The 20513-nt window shown below is 41.1% G+C and overlaps 1 protein-coding gene across 5 annotated transcripts in view; it reads right to left on the reverse strand.

Moving 5' to 3' along the window:
- LRP11 (LDL receptor related protein 11) overlaps window positions 1–20513 on the reverse strand; it is a 43261-nt gene that overhangs the window by 11539 nt on the left and 11209 nt on the right. For 3 of the 5 annotated variants that reach the window (XR_005214325.1, XM_037819331.1, XM_037819326.1), the window contains exon 4: window positions 7887–8099. The exons of the other annotated variants lie outside the window; for them this stretch is intronic. Coding sequence is in view for 2 of the 3 variants with exons in the window: in XM_037819331.1 (XP_037675259.1) it covers window positions 7887–8099 (213 nt within the window). In the remaining variant the exon portion in view is untranslated. The remainder of the gene's footprint in view (window positions 1–7886; window positions 8100–20513) is intronic. 5 annotated transcript variants of the gene reach the window in all.

A 20513-nucleotide genomic window follows, 5' to 3' on the forward strand; every position in this document is an offset into this window, starting at 1 on the left:
GGACTGGATGCGAATCCCTGAGTTTCAAAAAAATGATTCAATGTTGATGTAGCTACAACACCACCTTCTAGCACCCTGCAGTGCTAGAAACCACATTTCCTTCCCCTGCTAGGTCAGATACAAGCAGACAGGCTGTTGACAGAGGACTTGGATCCCAGAGAGCAGGCCCTATGGCTGCAACCAACTCCAACAACGATTCTGCTCCCCTTTGCTGGAGTGGACTCAGTGGACATTGAGTTGTGCAGCCAAATATCTGCACACAACCTTAACTAGTAGCACACTTAGACTAAGTTCCCAGGAGGCAGATGATGGGTTCAAGGACATACACATTTTTAAGGCTTCAGAAACTACCCTCTGGAAGCCTGTCCTAATCTCATTTCCACTAGACTTATGTAAGACTTGTTTGTGTCTCTGTACTCCTCTAAACACTAATTATTATCATTTTTCATCTTTGCCAGGGTGATAGATGAAGAATTGAGTCTCCTCACTCTCTGTGCTACATGGTCAGTATTAACCTTGGTATCAGCCTGTTCTGGCTTGCTAATGCTGCTGTTACGCGAAATACCAGAAATGGATTTGCTTTTATAAAGGGGGTTTATTTGGTTACAAAGCTACAGTCTGAAGGCCAAGACAATGTCCAAATTAAGGCATCAACTCACGTATACCTTCACCGAAGGAAGGCCAACGGTGTCCGGAAAACCTCTGTTAGCTGGGAAGGCACGTGGCTGGCATCTGCTGATCCCAGGTTGTGTTCCAATTCCTCTCTCAGCTCCTGTGCCTTCTTCAAAATGTTGCTCTTGGGGAATTTTGTCCTTAGCTTCTCTGGAGCAAACTGGGGCTAGCATCTCCAAAGTTCCAGCAAAAGTCTGCTTTCAGTGGCATCTCCAAAATGCCTTTCTAAGCTGCAGCTGCCCTGAGTTCCTTCTGTCTGAGCTTTTATAAGGCTCCAGTAAACTAATCAAGATCCATGCTGAATGGGCGTGGCCACATCTCCATGGAAATAATCTTATCAGAGTTATCACCTACAGTTGGGTGGGTCACATCTCCATGGAAACAACCTAATCCAAAGGTTCCAACCTAATCAAGACGAAATATATCTGCCCCCACAAGATTGCATTAAAGAACATGGCACACAGCCTCACAGCACTGTCTGAGGGAAGGAGGTGGCAGAAAATTTAACGTGTCCATATTTATTGTATTAGTTGATGCTCCTTGGAAAACTCAGGACGTATGTCACAGTGATGCTTTTTTTTTTCTTTTTTTTCTTTTTTCTTTTTTTTGCTTTAACAACAGGAATTTATTGGCTCTCAGTTTCAGAAGCTGGAAGGCTTTCTTCCTCGTGGGGTTGGTATCTCATGGTCAACCAGCAATCTTTGGGGTTCCTTGGCTTTTCCATCACATGGCAAAGTCTTCTTTCTCCTTCTGGTTCCATTGACTTCCAGCTTCTGGCTACTCCCTGTGGCTTCTCTCTCCATCTGACTTTCACTCTGTTTATAAAGGACCTCAGAAATCTGGATTACAGCCCAATCTGATTGTTTGGCTATAATTTAATTGAAGTAACATCTTGAAGAGATCTTATTTATAATGGGTCCTCACCTACAGGACCAGGGGTCGGGACCTGAACATGCCTTTGCATTTTTTGGATCTATGTATGTAATACTGGATCTTTAATTCAACTGAAATTGGAGGGTAGGGATTCTGTGCTGGTCGTTTTAGGGATTAATAGAGGGGGAGGAGACAGGTGACATTTAAACAGAAACCATATCACAGCCAGGGCCCCGCCCAGCCTTTGCAAAGTTGTTTTTCCTTCCCACTTTTTTTATCCCTGAATATTTATTTATTTATTTATTTATGAGATTGTTCACACACCATACAATTATCCAAAGATCCAAAGTGTGCAATTGCCCAAGGTACCATCATACAGCTGTGCATCCATCACCACAATTTTTTTTCAATTTTTAGAATATTTTTGTTATTTCAGAAAAGAAACAGACAAAAAAAGGAGACTCAAATACTCCCATACCCCTAACCACACCCCCCTCCATTATTGTATCATAGTATTGGTATAGTACGTTTGTTACTGTTCATGAAAGAATGTTAAAATACTAACTGTAGTATATAGTTTGCAATACGTATATATTTTTCCTATATGCCCTCTATTGTTTACTTGTAGTTATAGTGTCATACATTTGTTCTAGTTCATGAGAGAGATTTCTAATATTTGTACAGTTAGTCATGGACATTGTCCACCACAAGATTCACTGTTTTATACATTCCCGTCTTTTAACCTCCAACTTTCCTTCTGGTGACATACGTGACTCTGAGCTTCCCCTTTCCACCACATACACATACCATTCAGCACTGTTAGTTATTCTCACGACATGCTACCATCACCTCTGTCTATTTTTAAATGTTTAAGTTCACCCCAGTTGAACATTCTGCTCATAATAAGCAACTGCTCCCCATTCTTCAGCCTCATTCTATATCCTGGTAACTTATATTTCATGTCCATGAGTTTACATATTATAATTAGTTCATATCAGTGAGACCCTGCAATATTTGTCCTTACATGTCCGTCTTGTTTCACTCAATATAGTGCCCTCAAGGTTTCTTCACCAACCCATTTTTTTAAGATGGGTTTTTTCACCCACCATACATTCTATCCTAAGTAAACAATTGATGGTTCCCTGTATAGTCACGTATTTATGCATTCACCACCATCACCACTATCTATATAAGGACACCTGCATTTCTTCCACAAAGAAGGAGGAAGAGTCAAAGAATGTAGAGAGGCAAAAGAAAAAGAAAAGAGAGAGAGAGAAAAAAAAAACCATGACAGCTAGAAAGCAACAAAAGGAAAGATAGCATCAACCTACATTAGAATAAAGAGTCAGACAACATCACCAATGCCAGGAGTCCCACACCCTTCCCCTATTTCCTCCTGCCCCCATATGCATTTAGCTTTGGTATATTGCCTTTGTTATAGTAAAGGAAGCATAATACAATGTTTCTGTTAACTATAGTCTCTAGTTTGCATTGACTGTATTTTTCCCCCAATCCCACCCCATTTGTAACACCTTGCGATGTTGACATTCATTTGTTCTACCTCATGTAAAAACATATTTGTACCTTTTATCACAATCATTGAACCCCCTAAGTTTCACTGAGCTATACAGTCCCAAGCTTTATCTTTCATCTTTTGTTCTGGTGTCCTATATGGTCCTAACCTTCCTCTTTCAACCATACTCACAGTCATTTTTGTTCAGTGTACTTACATTGTTGTGCTACTATCTCCCAAAACTGTGTTCCAAACCTCTCACTCTTGTCTTTTCCTTTCTGTCTGTAGGGCTCCCTTTAGTGTTTCCTGAAGAGCAGGTATCTTGTGCACAAACTCTGTCATTGTCTGTTTGTCAGAGAATATTTTAAGCTCTCCCTCATATGTGAAGGACAGTTTTGCCAGATATAGGATTCTTGGTTGGTGGTTTTTCTCTTTCAGTGTCTTAAATATATCACACCACTTCCTTCTTGCCTCCATGGTTTCTATTGAGAAATCCGCAGTCTTATCAAGCTTCCTTTGTATGTGATGGATCGCTTTTCTCTTGCTACTTTCAGGAGTCTATCTTTATCTTTGATGTTTGATAATCTGATTATTAAGTGTCTTGGCATAGGCCTATTCAGATCTATTCTGTTTGGGGTACGCTATGCTTCTTGGATCTGTAATTTTATGTCTTTCATAAGAGATGGGAAATTTTCATTGATTATTTCCTCTATTATCGATTCTGCCCCTTTTCCCTTCTCTTCTCCTTCTGGGACACCCATGACACATACATTCCTGTGTTTCATGTTGTCATTCAATTCCTGGAGAAGTGGCTCATATTTTTCCATTATTTTCTCTATCTGCTCTTTTGTATGTAGGCTTTCAGGTGCCTTGTTCTCCAGTTCCTGAGTGTTGTCTTCTGCCTCTTAAGATCTGCTGTTGTATGTCTCCATTGTGTCTTTCATCTTTTGTGTTGTGCCTTTCATTTCCATAGATTCTGCCAGTTGTTTTCTTGAACTTTCAATTTCTACCTTATGTACACCCAGTGTTTTCATTATACACTTCATCTCTTTTGCCATATCTTCCCCAAACTTTTTGAATTGATTTAGTATTAGTTGTTTAAATTCCTGTATCTCAGTTGTAGTGTAAGTTTCTTCCTTTGACTGGGCCATAAGTTCATTTTTCTTAATGTAGGTTGTAGTTTTCTGTTGTCTAGGCATCTGATTTCCTTGGTTACCCCAATCAGGTTCTCCCAGACCAGAATGGGCTCAGGTCTCAGAAGGAGGCAATAGTATCATGTATCCCTGAGGGTGAGTCTTAGAATACTGGTATACCCTCTGAGGCCTCAAGTCACTGTGATTTTTCTGCCCAACAGGTGGTGTTTGTCAGCCTATACCTCCAGACTGATGTAAGGAGGTGTGGCCCGTGGTTGTTTTCCCCCAGGCTCTGGGATCTGGTTTTGAATGGAAGGCAGGAAGCATAGTTGGGTTCCCCCTTCTTCCTCTCAGGAAGATACACCCCCTAGGGAGAGGTCATTAGCATTTGAATAGTCTCTCTTTCTCTGCTATCTCCACCTTTGTCTGGGTCAGAGTGCTGGGAACTGAAAATCGCTGAGGCTTTCTACACTGAGCCAAAAAAGGAACGGAAAGCCCCCCTTTCAGGGCTGGTCTGTGGCCACCCCTCAATTTCATCTGTCGGCCAGAGATAGCACCGGGTCCTCTGGGCTTCCCCTCCCTCCCAGAGAGGTCCTCTGGCTCTCCAATATCAGTAGTCACCAAAATCCTCTATCTGCTTGTTGGGGATTCTTAGCTTATATTGAGCAGTCCACGTTTATTAATTAAAACCCCAGCTGGAGCTCAGCTGAGTTATATTCACTTGCTCGGAGAGTGCTGCTCTCTAGCACTGTGAAGCTTTGCAGTTCAGGCCGTGAAGGGAGGGGGCCCCTGGCTTGGATCTGCAGTTTTTACCTCCAGATATTATGCTGTGATCTCAGGCATTCCTCCCAATTCAGGTTGGTGTATGATAAGTGGACAGTCACATTTGTCCCCCTGCAGTTATTCCAGATTATTTACTAGTTGTTCCTGGTTCCAGGGGGACTAGCTAGCTTCCACTCCTGTCTATGCTGCCATCTTCTGGACCCTCTCACCCCTGAACTTTTAAAAAATTTTTGTAAAAAAAAAGAAAGAAAGAAAGAAAGAAAGAAAATCCCAGTTTTGTTAAAAATGAATAAACATGTGCACCTTTATCCATAAATAAAAGTAACCAGAGAAACCAGAACAGAATGGCAAAGATGGGTGTTGTTAGATGATCTTAATTTTCATTTTAATATTTTTTAGTATTTCTCAAATTTTGTACAGTAAGTATGCATTATTTTAGTAAAAAGGAAAAAATATTACATATTATAAATACTAACTGGACACCTAATCCCTCTTCCTCTGTGAAATGTCCTTCTTTCCATCTTCAGAGCCAAAGCCTTATTATTTAAAGGACAATAAATTTCAAATTAGGTGCCAGCTCCAGGCAGCTGCGTCTTGGCCTGTGGCACAACCTGCAAAAGGAATCCGAGGCTGTGTGCACACTGACCAGGGGACAGCAGCAATTCCCATCACGGCCAGTGGCGACCGAGTGCCGCGTGAGCACAGCTTATTTAGCATTCCCCAAACTTCAGGGCTCTCAGGGCTGGAAGGAACCTAGGGGCCAACTGTCAGGTTGGAATCCAGATGAGGAAATGGAGGTCCAGAGAAATGAGTCACTTCTTGAGTTCTAAAGGCAGAGCCAGGACCAAAGCTAATCAAGGCAGGATGAGAGGGGACCTGGGCTCTGGTGCCCACTCATCCTTCAGCTAATTCCTTCGTGCTCACGTGCGCCTCTCTACCACCAAGGTGCAGTGAGCACTTGTCTGCCCCAGCCCTTTCTAGGTCAATGCTGCACTCATTCAAAACACGTGGTCTCCATAACTGTTTCTTAGGGGGCTGACTTCCCCATACACACCTTCTCCACAGAGAAAATGGGTGAGGGTAAATCCCAAGGCTTGGGTATAGTGGCTGATTTTCCTAGTAGGTGGCAGTACCAACAAGGAATGGCTCAAAAGCAGGCATATAAAGAAGATGTAACTAGTAGCGAAAAAAGAAAAGCCCTTCATAGAATTCGCACACTCTGCAGACACATCTGTACAGGGGCACGGCACTTAAAAACCACAAAGTAAAAATATATGTCTAGGTGGATAAAGAAAAGAGTGGGAGGAAATATCAAATATAATAGAAATAAAATATAAAAATAAAATACTAAAAGTAGTTTTCAAAAGAGGGTGGTATTTTAAGTCATTTTCCTTTTCCCTTTTTATTATTTTGCATCTTCCATATCTTACCTTCTATTTTCATAATAAAAGTTATTAAAATAATGAACTTGTAGTACCTGTGACCTTTAACCCTAAAAAATTGCAGATATTTTAGAGGAAGGGGGCAACTCCATAGCAGATGTTTAACAAGTTGAATGGATAAATATTTTGAAATCTTAAATAATCAAAAAATTATTAAAATAGCAACAGATTATTTCAATAAAGTGTATGCAATTCACTGAAAAGACATTTGCAAAAGCAAATGGAGTCTATCAATTAATGAGTGGATAAACAAAATGTTGTCTATGCACACAAAGGAATATTACTCAGCTGTGAAAAGGAATGACGTTCTTATAAATGCAACAACATGGATGGACCTTGAAGGCATCAGGCTGAATGAAATAAGCCAGACACAAAAGGACAAATATTGTAAGATCTCAGTCATATGAAATAATTACAATAAGCAAACTCATAGAGTCATAATCTAGAATATAGGTTATCAGGGGATGGGGTGGGGACAGGGAATGGGAAGTTAAGGTTTAAAATGTACAGAGTTCCTATTTGGAACGATGGAAATGTTTTGGTAGTGGACAGTGGTGATGGTAACCCAACATTGTGAATATAATTAACGGCACTGAAATATAAATCTGAATGTGATTAAAAGGGGAAATGTTAGTTGTATATATGGTAATAGCATAACTTAAAAAAAAATCCATGTAACTGCACTACACAAGCAGTAAACCCTAAGTTAAACCATGAACTATGGTTAATAGTAAATTATAAAAATGGTAACCAATGTATCACACCAATGCAAGGTGTTAATAATAGGGTGTTATATGGGAATCCTGTATTTTATGCATGATTGTTCTGTAAACCCACACTTTCTCTAATGAAAAAAAAGCATATAGAAATGTGATAATCTATACTTCTGCTAATATGTCATATGGTCATGCGAATATAAATGTGCAAACAAAGAAATTATAAAGGATGGAATCCTGTAATGCTGGAGCAGTGTGAACATATTTTAAAACAAAAATGATAGATTAAGTTAAATTGGAAGCATAACAGTGAATTACTAACACAACTAATCATTCAAAGATTACATAATATTTTCTTGACATTCACTTGCTTAGAAGATGGACAGGGTAAAAAGAATTTACATAAATATGTAGGAACTATGCTGCTTTATCTCAAAATAACCTAAAATTTAGCACTTAGGTAATTAGTTTCCTTAAGCTAGGTATTAAAACTTCCTACCTCTAATTTATTTACAAATAAATGTAATGGTATCCCTGGAGTATGTATATATTGACTACATATGAATGTATTTAGTAGGTGTTCCTTACTTTAATCAGTGCAAATGTCATGTTCCCCACTCCATCCCACCCCCCAAAGTCTTCACTTTAACTGTCTTCATTCTCTTAAGATATTTCCTTAACATTTTTTAAGTATAACCTTGATTTGAGCCAAGCTTAAGTACAGAAAGTGAGGCTCTCTCCCTAAGCCTTTTACCTGGCATTGCTGGACCCATCTGGCTCTCTGGTGTCCAAAAAGCGGAAGGATTCATCTTCTCTGGGGCTGACAATGCAGATGGCTGATTGGTGGCTGGGGCTTTCTGGGCTTTACCCAACAAGGCATCCCGCACCGCATCTTCACTTGGGCCTCCGATCTTTGGCTGGGTGGGATTAGCTGGCGCATCAGTCTCCGTCTTCCGGTTCCTGCCCACTGAGGAGTGGAAGAGCTATCCTTAGTTGTTGGATTTCTTTTCTGAACTTGAATTGAAAACCACTAAATCTGCAGTTGCTTTAGAATCAAGGATATTTGGGAATAACAAACCCCATCCAGAAAAGACATAGCAAAGCCCCTAAAGAACTATTCCCCTGTAGTTTTCACAAAGATGATCTGTTCTGTCTTCTTCCAATAATTAACTGTCCAAATGGCACACATAAAGGAATTGACAAAGACAACCTGTAAACCTAAGGTTTTGAGATTTTTTTGGTCCTTCCTCAAACCAGTACTTCATTAAACTTTGTGACTTTTTTTTTTCTCACAGACCTTCATGTATATGACATTATAGGACTGATTTAGCTCTTACTTAGCCACTTACACATTTTTTTTTACAGTTGATTCAGATGTTATTGACCTAAAACGTGCAAAAAATCTATTAATACCTGTTTCCTAAATTCACTGTGCTGATGTCATGCCATACTATGTCATGCATTTTCTAAAAAATTATCAAAACAAAGGGTTAATTCATGTCAATTAAAGTAAAAAGCATATGCTATTCAGCATTTTTAGGACAGGGAAGAGTCGTTTGGAAAATTGAAAAAAAAAATTAGCCACACCCAAAATTTGATATTTGCTACTTGATCTAGGGACTCACAGAGAATCCTCCTTTAAGGCACAGCTTTTCCACATACATTTATACCTAAAACCAAGCAGAAGTATAGTAAAGAAAACACTGAGTTCCCTTTGTATTGTAAGAACACAGATATCCTCCTACATCCCCCGTCCCCTCCCTTGCCTGAAAACATGACACTGCCCACTCATGATTTTGACAGAAAGCTTCATCAGACCCACCAGGACACTGCTCTAACTCATTGCAAGCCAGCGTGATGTAAATACAATAGCCATCATCAGAGAAGTGGTTGTGTGAGCAATTTTTTAATAACCCTGTTTATAAACCAGACTCATGTCACAGGGTTCAGGAAAATTAAGACTTGCACTGCATCGAGAGGAACAGAGACCACTGTACAATAACATGCCTTTGGGTAAGGAGAATGCAGATCATGGAGCAGAAGACTCTGGAAAGGACCGAGGGTCTTTCCTTGGCCCTCAAGACTTAGTTTTCAAAAATCACACTGCCACCTTAGGGCTGTCCTCCAAGCCTCCTTCACGTGACAGCTGGGCCCAGAGAAGCAACTGTTTTTTAACTCAACCAGTTCTGTGGTATTTGTCATAGCAGCCGTGGCAAACTAAGACACTCTCTATGATTGAATCCTGCTTGTTGAATTGCATAACACCTTTGGTGCTGAAAAGCAAAAACAGAATCTTTAGCTGCTGACTGGTATTGACATGTTTTCATCAAATAAAGAAATTTTCCTCTTTTGGTGCTCTTAGGAGTTTTTAATCTGCAATGCAATTCACAGGACTACAAGTCTTTTCTGAAAGAGCACTTCCCCTCTCCCAGATAAGGCCACTTTTAGTAGACTGAGCTATCAGGAGCTGACTGGCACGGGATACACCTAAAGATATCAGGCTAGAATTAGGTTGAAAGGAGTTCCACAATTTTCTAAGGATGGAACACTTCTTTCAGAAGCATGGGAGAGTGGCAAATGAGAGGATATCCCACAGAGAATGAATGTCTGGGCACATTCTATTGCAAAGCAGTTAAAGGAAGAAGGTGGGAAAGTCTTCCATCTGGGTACAAGGGAATCTGAAGCTATCTGGAGCCTGGAGTGAGAAGAGTGTAAGGAGAAGGTGGTAGAAGGAGCTGGGGAAAAAGGAAGTGGAGAGCCCACAGGTATGACTAAAAACCATGGCAGTAAGGAGGGTTGGCTTCAGCCCAGGGAAGATGATGAAAAAAAGGTGCAGGGGATTCTACGAATGCAAAACCAGGAGCAACTGCTGGTCCCATTTCTTAAGCTCATACCATGGAGATCCTAAGTATCTCAAGGTTTTCTTTATTCTCTAGTGGTTTTGGAGATAGATTCATATTTGTAATCATCTATTTCTGGATCAATTGTCTCCAAACATTTTGACATGCATCCCCATCAATAATATATTGTGGAACATGCATATCCAATATAGATATGCATATTTATTTATATGGTATATATGTATTACTGTACTAACGGATTGTGCAAGTTATAAAATATACCGAAAATTTGAAGGATAGGATTAAAAATTAGTACAAATGTAAGTTCTGGTGTCTTCTTCTGCCCCACCCTACTAGATGCTTACACACCTCTGGGGTATCCCTGACCTAGATCATGCAGGGGGTGATTGTGGGCTTTGTTATCAGAATAGATTACATTTCCTAAAGCTTGAAAAAATGCAACTTCTCTAACCAAAATTAAACCAAGCTATTATCACATCAGCAGGGCTCCGTGCTCATGTGTTTATATCTAGAACCTGTCCCCCTGGTTACCATTAGAGCCGTGGCATGAACTGCAAGATCAATCTTTATTGAAGGCGAGAGAAACCCCTGTCTGTCCCCAACTCTGGTTTTCAGCATCTCTATGTCATGTTTTAATAACTTTCATTCTTAACTTGTTCTTCTGATCTGACCTGAAGTGATTCCTGATGGTGGTTGGTATTATAGCTGCTCTTTTTTATTTTCCATTTAAAGTTACAGACACAAGACCTAGATATGCAAGTGGCCTTATATTAACCTGAAGTTAATATATTATTAATGCATCAATGCAGCTATGCAAAGCATCCACGAAACCTCACTCTCTGCTCCTTCAAATATATTTTATCACCACTTTGGAAAAGCAATATAGGCCAGATGTTTACAACTAGCAATTTACCTTTGGCACCGGGAAATTCGGCCTGAGCAAATAAACCAGGACAAACCCCAGCTGATGAGCCATCTGCTCAGGCAGAGCAAGCCCTCTGTCCCACCACCCCAGACCTCTCAGTTGCTCCAAAGCAATCCTTTCCCGATTTCTGCAGGGCGTGATGGGGTGTCTGCTGCTTCTTCTCATGAGGGCTACAGTTACTGAGCACTTCTCCTGCCCAGGGGGGCCCTTGTGCCCAGGGAAAGAAGATGGTCATTTCTGGCCAGTACTAGCGAGTAGACACGGTGGGCGCCAGACACCTGCTTCTGAGGCTCCTGGGGTCAGGTCCACCAGCTCGCCTGGTGACTGGGTCACTGGGAACCCTCGGGACACATGGCTGGCTCTCCTGCCATCAACAGGCTCTGCTCGGACCCAGCTGAACCCATGGTGCCGGGGTGAGCAGGATGGGGTGTTTGTCCAGGAAAAGGCAACCTCTTTCCTCTCTGGAAGCAGACCCCTGGGCTGGCCAAGCAAGTTTTGATTGCTGGATCCCCTGGTGGCACATTATCAAGTTCCATGTCCAAAGGTTCCCAAATCTCTAACTCCTGGTAAAACCTCATTTTTTAGGTGCATATCGCTTTTGGTGGAAAATGGGATCAGCTATAGTACAAGTAAATCACTGCTAGATTCCTTCAGCTTGATCCTTATTCCTCAAAAGGTTGACTTAATTGCCACCCAAAGCCTGAGTATTCAAGGAGGCCAGCGGCTGGCTGCAAGGTGAGAGCCCAGGCTAGTAGCAATGCTTCACCAGACTTAGCCAAGAGCACATCTGCTAGCGCACTGCTCTGTCCCCCATGTCTCAGCAATCCTCCAGAATTAAACTGTGTGGGAGCTTCCCTCTGCCATACCATGCTATCTTTAGTGTCACCAGGTTCCACACAATCGGTATGGTTTCATGAAAGTGCTTGCCAGCATAGATGAATGAAATAAACAAATTTCACATGGTGCAACAGAGTGGGGGCAGGAGCCACCCTATGGATTTAAAACTATATTATTAATGCATCAATGCAGCTATGTAAAACATCCATGAAAATTTTCAGTTAGTGCTTTTAAACTGACATGCACTCTTCACGTATCTTAATTTGTTTTACATGTGCCCCTTAGCTGCACCTTTTGAATGTAGGTATCAAATAACTCACCTATTCAAACAAAACCTCTCTGGAAAAGCCAGATGGTCTTTTATGAAGATGCATGTGCTAGTTTGAAGCCGTTAGATACCCCATAAAGGACTATGTTCTCCTAACCCATCCCTGTGGGGCAGATATATTGTTGGGTAGGAATTTTTGATTAGGTTGTTTCCATGGAGATGAGATCCCACCCATTCAAGGTGTGTCTTAATCCCATTGCTGGAGTTTTCTATGACAGGATAAAAGACAGATGAAACTCAGAGAGCTGAGAGATGCTGAGAGAGACATGCCCAGAGACATTTTGGAGAGAGAGAGCCACCTTGAAACCAGATCCTGGGAGCGAAGGAGCAGCACATGCCAGTCATGTGCTTTCCCATGTGACAGAGGAACCCAGATGCCATCGGCCTTTCTTCAGAGAAGGAATCCGCCTGCTGATATCTTAACTGGGACATTTTCATGGCCTTAGAATTTTAACTTGTAATTTAATAAATCCCCAGTGTTAAAAGCCAACCTGTTTCTGGTATACTCATTCCGGCAGCTTTAGCAAACCGAAACGGCGAGTCAAGAAAATTGTGATGAATGCACAATTATTTGATACTGTGAGCCATTTATTGTATACTTTGGATGGATTGTATGGTGTGTGACTATACCTCAATAACTGCATTAAAAAAGAAAAAGAAAAGAAAAGATGGAGTCTCTAGAGGGCCCAGGAGCTCAAACCTTCTATCACTTACCCCTGGGAGAAGTCCTGCCCCGGGAGAGCCACTCATCCAGGAACATAACAGAGCCTAGTTGCTTTTTTATTGTGCTAACAATAAATTTTGCCATTTTAACCATTTTTAAGTGTGTAATTCAGTGGTGCTAATCACATCTACAACGTTGTGCTAACATCACCACTTTACATTACTAAAATTTTCAACAATCCCAGCAGAAACTTTGCACCCATTAAGCAATAACCTCCCAGCTCACAACCCCCTGCCACTGCAAACCTGTCATCTACTTTCTGTCTGTATGAATTTGCCATTTCTAGATATTTTGTTTAAGTGGATTTAATAGTTGCCCTTTTGTGTCTCACTTACTTCACTCAACATGATGTCTTCACGGTTCACCCATGCTGTAGTATATATCAGGATTTCATTCCTTTTTACAGCGGAATAATATTCCATTGTGTGTATATACCACATTTTGCTTATCCATTCACCCACCGATGGACACTGGGTTGTTTCCACCCTTTGGCTATTGTGAATAATGCTGCTATGAACACAGATGTACAATATGTGTCTGATTCCCTGTCTTCTATGCTTTGGGGTATATACCTAGAAGCAGACTTACTGGGTCAAATAGTAATTCCATGTTTGACTTTCCGAGCAACTGTAAACTGTTTTCCACAGCAGCTGCACCATTTTACATTCCTACTAACAATGTACAAGAGTACCAATTTCTCCACACACTCACCAGTATTGGTAATTTTCTGGGAGTCTAGTTTTGTTCTTATATATTTATTAAAGGCTCTCTCATTCAACAACCACCAAAAGTAAAATGGAAGGGCCCTGCCCTGTTCACAGTGGCAGAGTGAGACACTTTAGGGATCCCTCCCCCCAAAGAAACTGTGAACAACCAGCAAGAACTGACAGAAAAATCTTTTTCAAAGTTCCAGAAAACAGTTAAAGAATTGCAGTAACAGGGTGAGCATAGAATCAAGTAAAAGACTCATTAAAAGCAGTAGGATCTCATGGCATCCTGACTGGCCTCTCCCAGTGCAGATCCCTGATCCCAGATCTGGGGGAGCAGGGAAACCCTCAAGCACATGCTGGGAGCATGTAGGTCTGGACCAATCTGCCTGGTGGTCGCCTGAGGGATTCGCTGTCCCTGAACTTGCCGTGCATGTAGCGGGCGGCTCACAGAGCTTTTCATCAGAACACTGTGGGAGAGGAGTCAGCTCACGCTGCCTGGGGGAAGGGATTGCTGGCTGTGGGATACACAGTGCAGTGCCTGGACTGTGAGGAAACTGTTTTCCAGGGAAGGGGGGACATTTGGAACCATGTAAATGGGAGAAACTCCCAGGGCCACACACACATGCCCAAGAGAAGACACAAGCACACAAAGGATGAAGGAAGCTCCTTCTCTTTGGCCTGGAGCTATTCTCCAAACTCACTGTATGGATAAGCCCTGAAGGAGAGCACTCCCGCAGGTCAATCAGAAAAGTCTAGGAAAATTTTTTTCTCTTTTTCTCCTCCCTCTTCTTCTTTTTCCTTTTTTGTTAGCCCCTGGCATTCAGGAATAGTTCTGTCATAACACTAGTTACATACTAGTTTAAGGAACAAATGCTTCAGAATCTAAATCCCAGGTGTAACAGACTAAAACATCAAAATGTTCAGGTTACATCAAAAGATTATAAAACATACAAAGAGGAGAACCTAAGGTGGTGGCTAGGAGAGACAGGGCAAAAAAACACCTCCATGAAAAATACTAGATAAAAGCCAGAAAGTGACTCAGAACACCAGTTCCAGCAATACACCAGCTGGACAAGGTCTGCTAAATCCACAGGGACCGTGAACTTGGTGAAACTGGGAATCTGTGTTCCGAAACGAGTGAGTGAACCTGCTGAATATCTGGCAGCCACGCTGAGGTGTGGGGAACTGTGGGTTGGCGTTTGGAGGTGGACTAGTTCTTTTTAAAAAAAAACACCCAAAAGTAGCTGCAGATACGGCAGCAAGAACCACACAGTGAAGCGCGACGGAAATGGGCTGTGTGAATGCCTCAGTATCTGGCATGGAAGACAGCCTTTTGTGGACATACTGCTAATTGTCTCAGAGTGGGGAGGGCACAGGTGAGCCAAAAGGAGAAAAAACACACGCCCCTTGTGCCATCTTCCCGGCGGGCTGGGAACGCTCCTGCCCAGACCAGAGCCTCACCAAGGGACCCAGTGTGACGGGAAGTGTTTCCCGCAACACTGTGCACATGCCACAATATTGGGCATGGACAGTGGCCTTTCGAGCACCCACAGCTGGTTGTCTGGAGCTGGGAAGGCAGAGCTGTGCAAAAAGGGGGACGTTAACATGCCCCATTCAGTCATCTTTACAGAAGGCTGAGAACGCCCCTGCACGGCCCGGCAGCCCGGGGCTTCCCTTGAGGGATGGCATGCACTTGTGATGTAGCACCGCCTTCCCCCAGCAGAGGCCCTGGAAGGACATGGCTGGGAAGAGGGACCCACTCAGAAATCCCAGGGACCATATGCCAATACCAAGGACTTGTGGGTCAGTGGCAGAGACGATCTGTGGTGAGACTGAAATGAAGGTTTAGACTCTTGCAACAGCCTTAAATCTCCAGGAACACCTGGGAGGTTTGATTATTAAAGCTGCCCTGCCTCCCTAACTGCTCAGACACACACCTCCTCATTCAGGGCAGACACCACCAACAACACACCCAAACTTGGTGCACCAATTGGACCCCACAAGAACCAGACCCCCACACACCACAAAGACCAAGATGGGAGAACTGACTTGAGGAGAATAGGTGGCTTGCAGATGCCATCTGCTGTTTAGTTAGAGAAAGTGTATGCCACCAAGCTGTAGATCTGACAAATTAGAGATTGGGATTTGAATAATTCTTCATATCCTAAAAGAACACTATCAAGTAAAGCAAATATCAAGAGCCCAAAAGCAACAGAAAATTTTAAAGCATATGAAAAAACTAGATGATATGGATAACTCAAACCCAAACACCCAAATCAAAAGATCAGAGGAGACACAGTACTTGGAGCAATTAATCAAAGAACTAAAGACAAACAACAAGAGCATGGCACAGGATATAAAGGACATGAAGAACAGCATGGCATAGGATATAAAGGACATGGAGAAGACCCTAGAAGAGCATAAAGAAGAAATTGCAAGAGTAAATAAAAAAATACATGATCTTATGGAAATAAAAGAAACTGTTGACCAAATTAAAAAGATTCTGGATACTCAGTACAAGACTAGAGGAAGCCGAACAATGACTAAGCAACCTCGAGAACCACAGAATGGAAAATGAAAGTACAAAAGAAAGAATGGGGAAAAAAATTGAAAAAATCGAAATGGATCTCAGGGATATGACAGATAAAATAAAACGTCGAAATATAAGACTCAGTGGTGTCCCAGAAGGGGAAGAGAAGGGTAAAGGTCTAGAAAGACTATTCAAAGAAATTGTTGGGGAAAACTTCCCAAACCTTCTACACAATATAAATACACAAAGCATAAATGCCGAGCAAACTCCAAATAGAATAAATCCAAATAAACCCACTCCAAGACATATTCTGATCAGACTCTCAAATACTGAAGAGAAGGAGCAAGTTCTGAAAGCAGCAAGAGAAAAGCAATTCACCACATACAAAGGAAACAACATAAGACTAAGTTGTGACTACTCAGCGGCCACCATGGAAGCGAAAAGGCAGTGGCATGACATATTTAAAATTCTGAGAGAGAAAAATTTCCAACCAAGAATACTTTATCCAGCAAAACTCTCCTTCAAATTTGAGGGAGACCTTCAATTTTTCACAGACAAACAAATGCTGAGAGATTTTGCTAATAAAAGACCTGCCCTACTTCAGATATTAAAGGGAGCTCTACCAACAGAGAAACAAAGAAAGGAGAGAGAGATGTAGAGAATTTTAACAGACATATATAGAACATTACATTCCAAATCACCAGGATACACATTCTTCTCTAGTGATCACAGATCTTTCTCCAGAACAGACCATGGGCTGGGACATAAAACAAGCCTCAATAAATTTTTAAAAATTGAAATTATTCAAAGCACATTCTCTGACCCACAATGGAATACAAATAGAAGTAAATATCCATCAGAGACTTAGAATATTCACAAACACCTGGAGGTTAAAAATGAGGAGGAGACGAAAACATTCCCGGATAATCAAAAGCTGAGGGACTTCATCACCAGTAGATCAGTCCTATAAGAAATGGTAAAGGGAACTGGGCAGGCTGAAAGGAAGGGAAATTAAACAATTGACTGAAACCACATGAAGAAATAAAGATTTCCAGTAAAGATCACATGGTAAATATAAATACCAACACTACTGTATTTTTGATTTGTAACTCTACTATTTACTTCCTACAGGATCTAAAATACATAAAGTGCAATGATAAATCAGTGGTTTGGGACTCAACGTAAAATACGTAATTTTTTACAAGAACTACATAAAGGTGGGGGAATAAGGGAGTATAGGGAAATAGTTTATGTGTCCTATTGAAGTTAAGTTGGTATCAAAGAAAACAAGATTGTTATATACTTAAGATGTTAGTTTATGTGTCCTATTGAAGTTAAGTTGGTATCAAAGAAAACAAGATTGTTATATACTTAAGATGTTAAATTTAAGCCCCATGGTAAATACAAAGAAAGTATCAGAGAATTTGATCATAGAGATGAAAAGTAGAGTATGGGTTATGAGAAGTGGGGGAAGGGACAACGGGGAGTTAATAAGAAATGAGTGTAGGGTTTCTGTTTGGGGTGAAGGGAAATTTCTAGTAATGGATGGTGGGAAGGTGATGGCATTGCAACATTGTGAATGTGATTAATCCCACTAAATGGAATGCTTGGGAGGGGTTGGAATGGGAAGATTTATGCTGTAGATATGTTTCCACAATTGAAAAAAGAAGACAGTCTAAATGCCACTGCCTTCTTGCCTCTATGGTGGCCACTGAGTAGTCACTACTTAGTCTTATGTTGTTTCCTTTGTACGTGGTGAATTGCTTTTCTCTTGCTGCTTTCAGAACTTGCTCCTTCTCTTCAGTATTTGACAGTGTGATCAGAATATGTCTTGGTGTGGGCTTATTTGGATTTTAATTGTCTAAATGATAATTAAATGCCATAGATGATCCTGGACGAGATCTAAGAATAGAGGAGAAAAAGCGCAAAAGGACACAATTGGGACATAAGGGAAAAAATGAAATATAGAATGTAAGTTTTATATCAATGTTAAATTTCTTGAACTTCTTAACCACACTTAATGTGACTACATAAATGAATATTCTTTTTCATAAGAAATGTATATGTGAATTATATTATTTGTTCAAGGATGTGTGCAACTTGCTCTCATATGTTCAGAAGACAGAGCAATAGATGATGGATGATAGACAGGGAGGGAAAGAAAGAAATGGTAAAGTCACAAAATATTAAAGTTGGTAGATTGGGGTATTGGTGGAGGGGGGTTGGGGTATGCTGGAGTTCTGTGTATGGGGTTCGTATTATTTTAGCAACCTGTTTCTGTAAGTTTGAATTTATTTCAAAAAAATAAAAAATAAAACATACAAAGAAACAGGATAAAGGCCCAGGCAAAGGAGAAGATTAAAACAGTGGAAACCATCAATGAAGAGGACAAGACCTAGGGTATACCAGACAAAGACTTTTAAAAAATGATCCTAACAAGTTCACAGAAACGTTGCTATATTACGTTACTTTCTTGGGGTAGAGTAGGAACATGTTGGAAGCAAAATAGTTATCTTAGGTTAGTTGTCTTTTTCTTACTTCCTTGTTATGGTCTGTTTGAAATGTTCTTTTATTGTATGTTTTTTTAAATTTTTAATTTTTTTTTCATGTTTTATACAGTTGATTTTAAAAAAAAGAGTCAATTAAAAAAAAAAAAACAAGGAAAAAAAATATGCAGAGCCCCATTGAGGAGCTGGTGGAGAATGCAGGGGTATTGACATGCTCCACCTCAATGGTTGCTAATGTGCTCACAGACATAGGGGACTGGTGGTTTGATGGATTGAGCCCTCCACCACAGGACTTGCCCTTAGGAAGACTGTTGCTGCAAAGGAGAGGCTAGGCTTCCCTATAACTGTGCCTAAGAGCCTCCTCCCAAATGTCTCTTTGTTGCTCAGATGTGGCCCTCTCTCTCTAGCTAAGCCAACTTGGCAGGTGAAATCACTGCCCTCCCGCCTACGTGGCATCAGACACTCAGGGGAGTGAATCTCCCTGGCAACGTGGAATATGACTCCCGGGGAGGAATGTAGACCTGGCATCGTGGGATGGAGAACATCTTCTTGACGAAAAGGGGGAAATGAAAGGAAATGAAATAAGCTTCAGTGGCAGAGAGATTCCAAAAGGAGCCGAGAGGTCACTCTGGTGGGCACTCTTAAACGCACAATTTAGACAACCCTTTTTAGGTTCTAATGAAATGGGGTAGCTGGTGGTAGATACCTGAAACTATCGAACTACAACCCAGAACCCATGAATCTTGAAGACGATTGTATAGAAATGTAGCTTATGAGAGGTGACAATGGGATTGGGAAAGCCATAAGGACCACACTCCCCTTTGTCTAGTTTATGGATGGATGAGTGGAAAAATGAGGGAAGGAAACAAACAAACAAACAAACAAAGGCACCCAGTGTTCTTTTTTACTTTAATTGCTCTTTTTCACTTTAATTATTATTCTTATTATTTTTGTTTGTGTGGTAATGAAGGTGTCAGGGATTGATTTTGGTGATGAATGCACAACTATGTAATGGTGCTGTGAATAATCGAATGTATGATTTGTTTTGTATGACTGTATGGTATGTGCATATATCTCAGTAAAATGAATAAAAAAAATGATCCTAAATATGCTCAAAGAGCTAAAGGAAAACATGGACAAAGAAAATAGCAATAGAGAGATGGACATTATGAAAAGGAACCAAACAGTTGAAAATCACAGTAACAGAAATTTAAAATTCCCTGAAAAGGTTCAACAGCAGGTTGGAAACTGCAGAAGAAAGAACCAATGAACTTGAAGATAAAGTAAATGAAATCATCTAGTCTGAGGAGTAGAAGGAAGAAAGAATGAAGAGAGATGAACAGAGCCTAAGGAACCTGTGGGAAGCCATCAAGCATACCAATACAGGCAATGTGGGAGCTCCAGAAGGAGAAGAAAGAGAAAAAAGGGTTGTTCTGGTTTGCTAAGGCTGCCAGAATGCAATACACCAGAAATGGACTGGTTTTTAAAATGGAGATTTATTAGTTCACAAACTTACAGTTCTAAGGCCGTGAAAGTTAAGGCATCAACAGGATGGTACTTTCTCTGAGGGAAGACCAATGGCATCTGAGGTTCCTCTGTCATCTGGGAAGGCACATGGCCGGAGTCTACTGGGCCTCTCCCGGGTTTAGCTTCTGGTTTCCGTGGGCTGTCTCCAAAATGTTTCTGGGCTTCTGTCTTAGCTTCTCTCAGCTCCTGTGGGTCCTCCTTACTTCTCCTGGGGCAACCTCTGGATTATATATCTTAGCTTCTCTCTTAGCTTCTCCCAGGGGCAAAGTCTAAATTACATACTTTAGCTTCTATGAGATCTTTCTTTCTCTCTCTCTCTCTCTCTCTCTCTCTCTCTCTCTCTCTCTGTGATCTCTCTTAAAGCATTCCAGGAAAGGATTAAGACCCACCTTGAATGGGCGGGGGCACATCTCCATGGAAACAATCTAATCA

Source organism: Choloepus didactylus, chromosome 2 (genome assembly GCF_015220235.1).
Source record: "Choloepus didactylus isolate mChoDid1 chromosome 2, mChoDid1.pri, whole genome shotgun sequence".
Taxonomy (NCBI): Eukaryota; Metazoa; Chordata; class Mammalia; order Pilosa; family Megalonychidae; genus Choloepus; species Choloepus didactylus.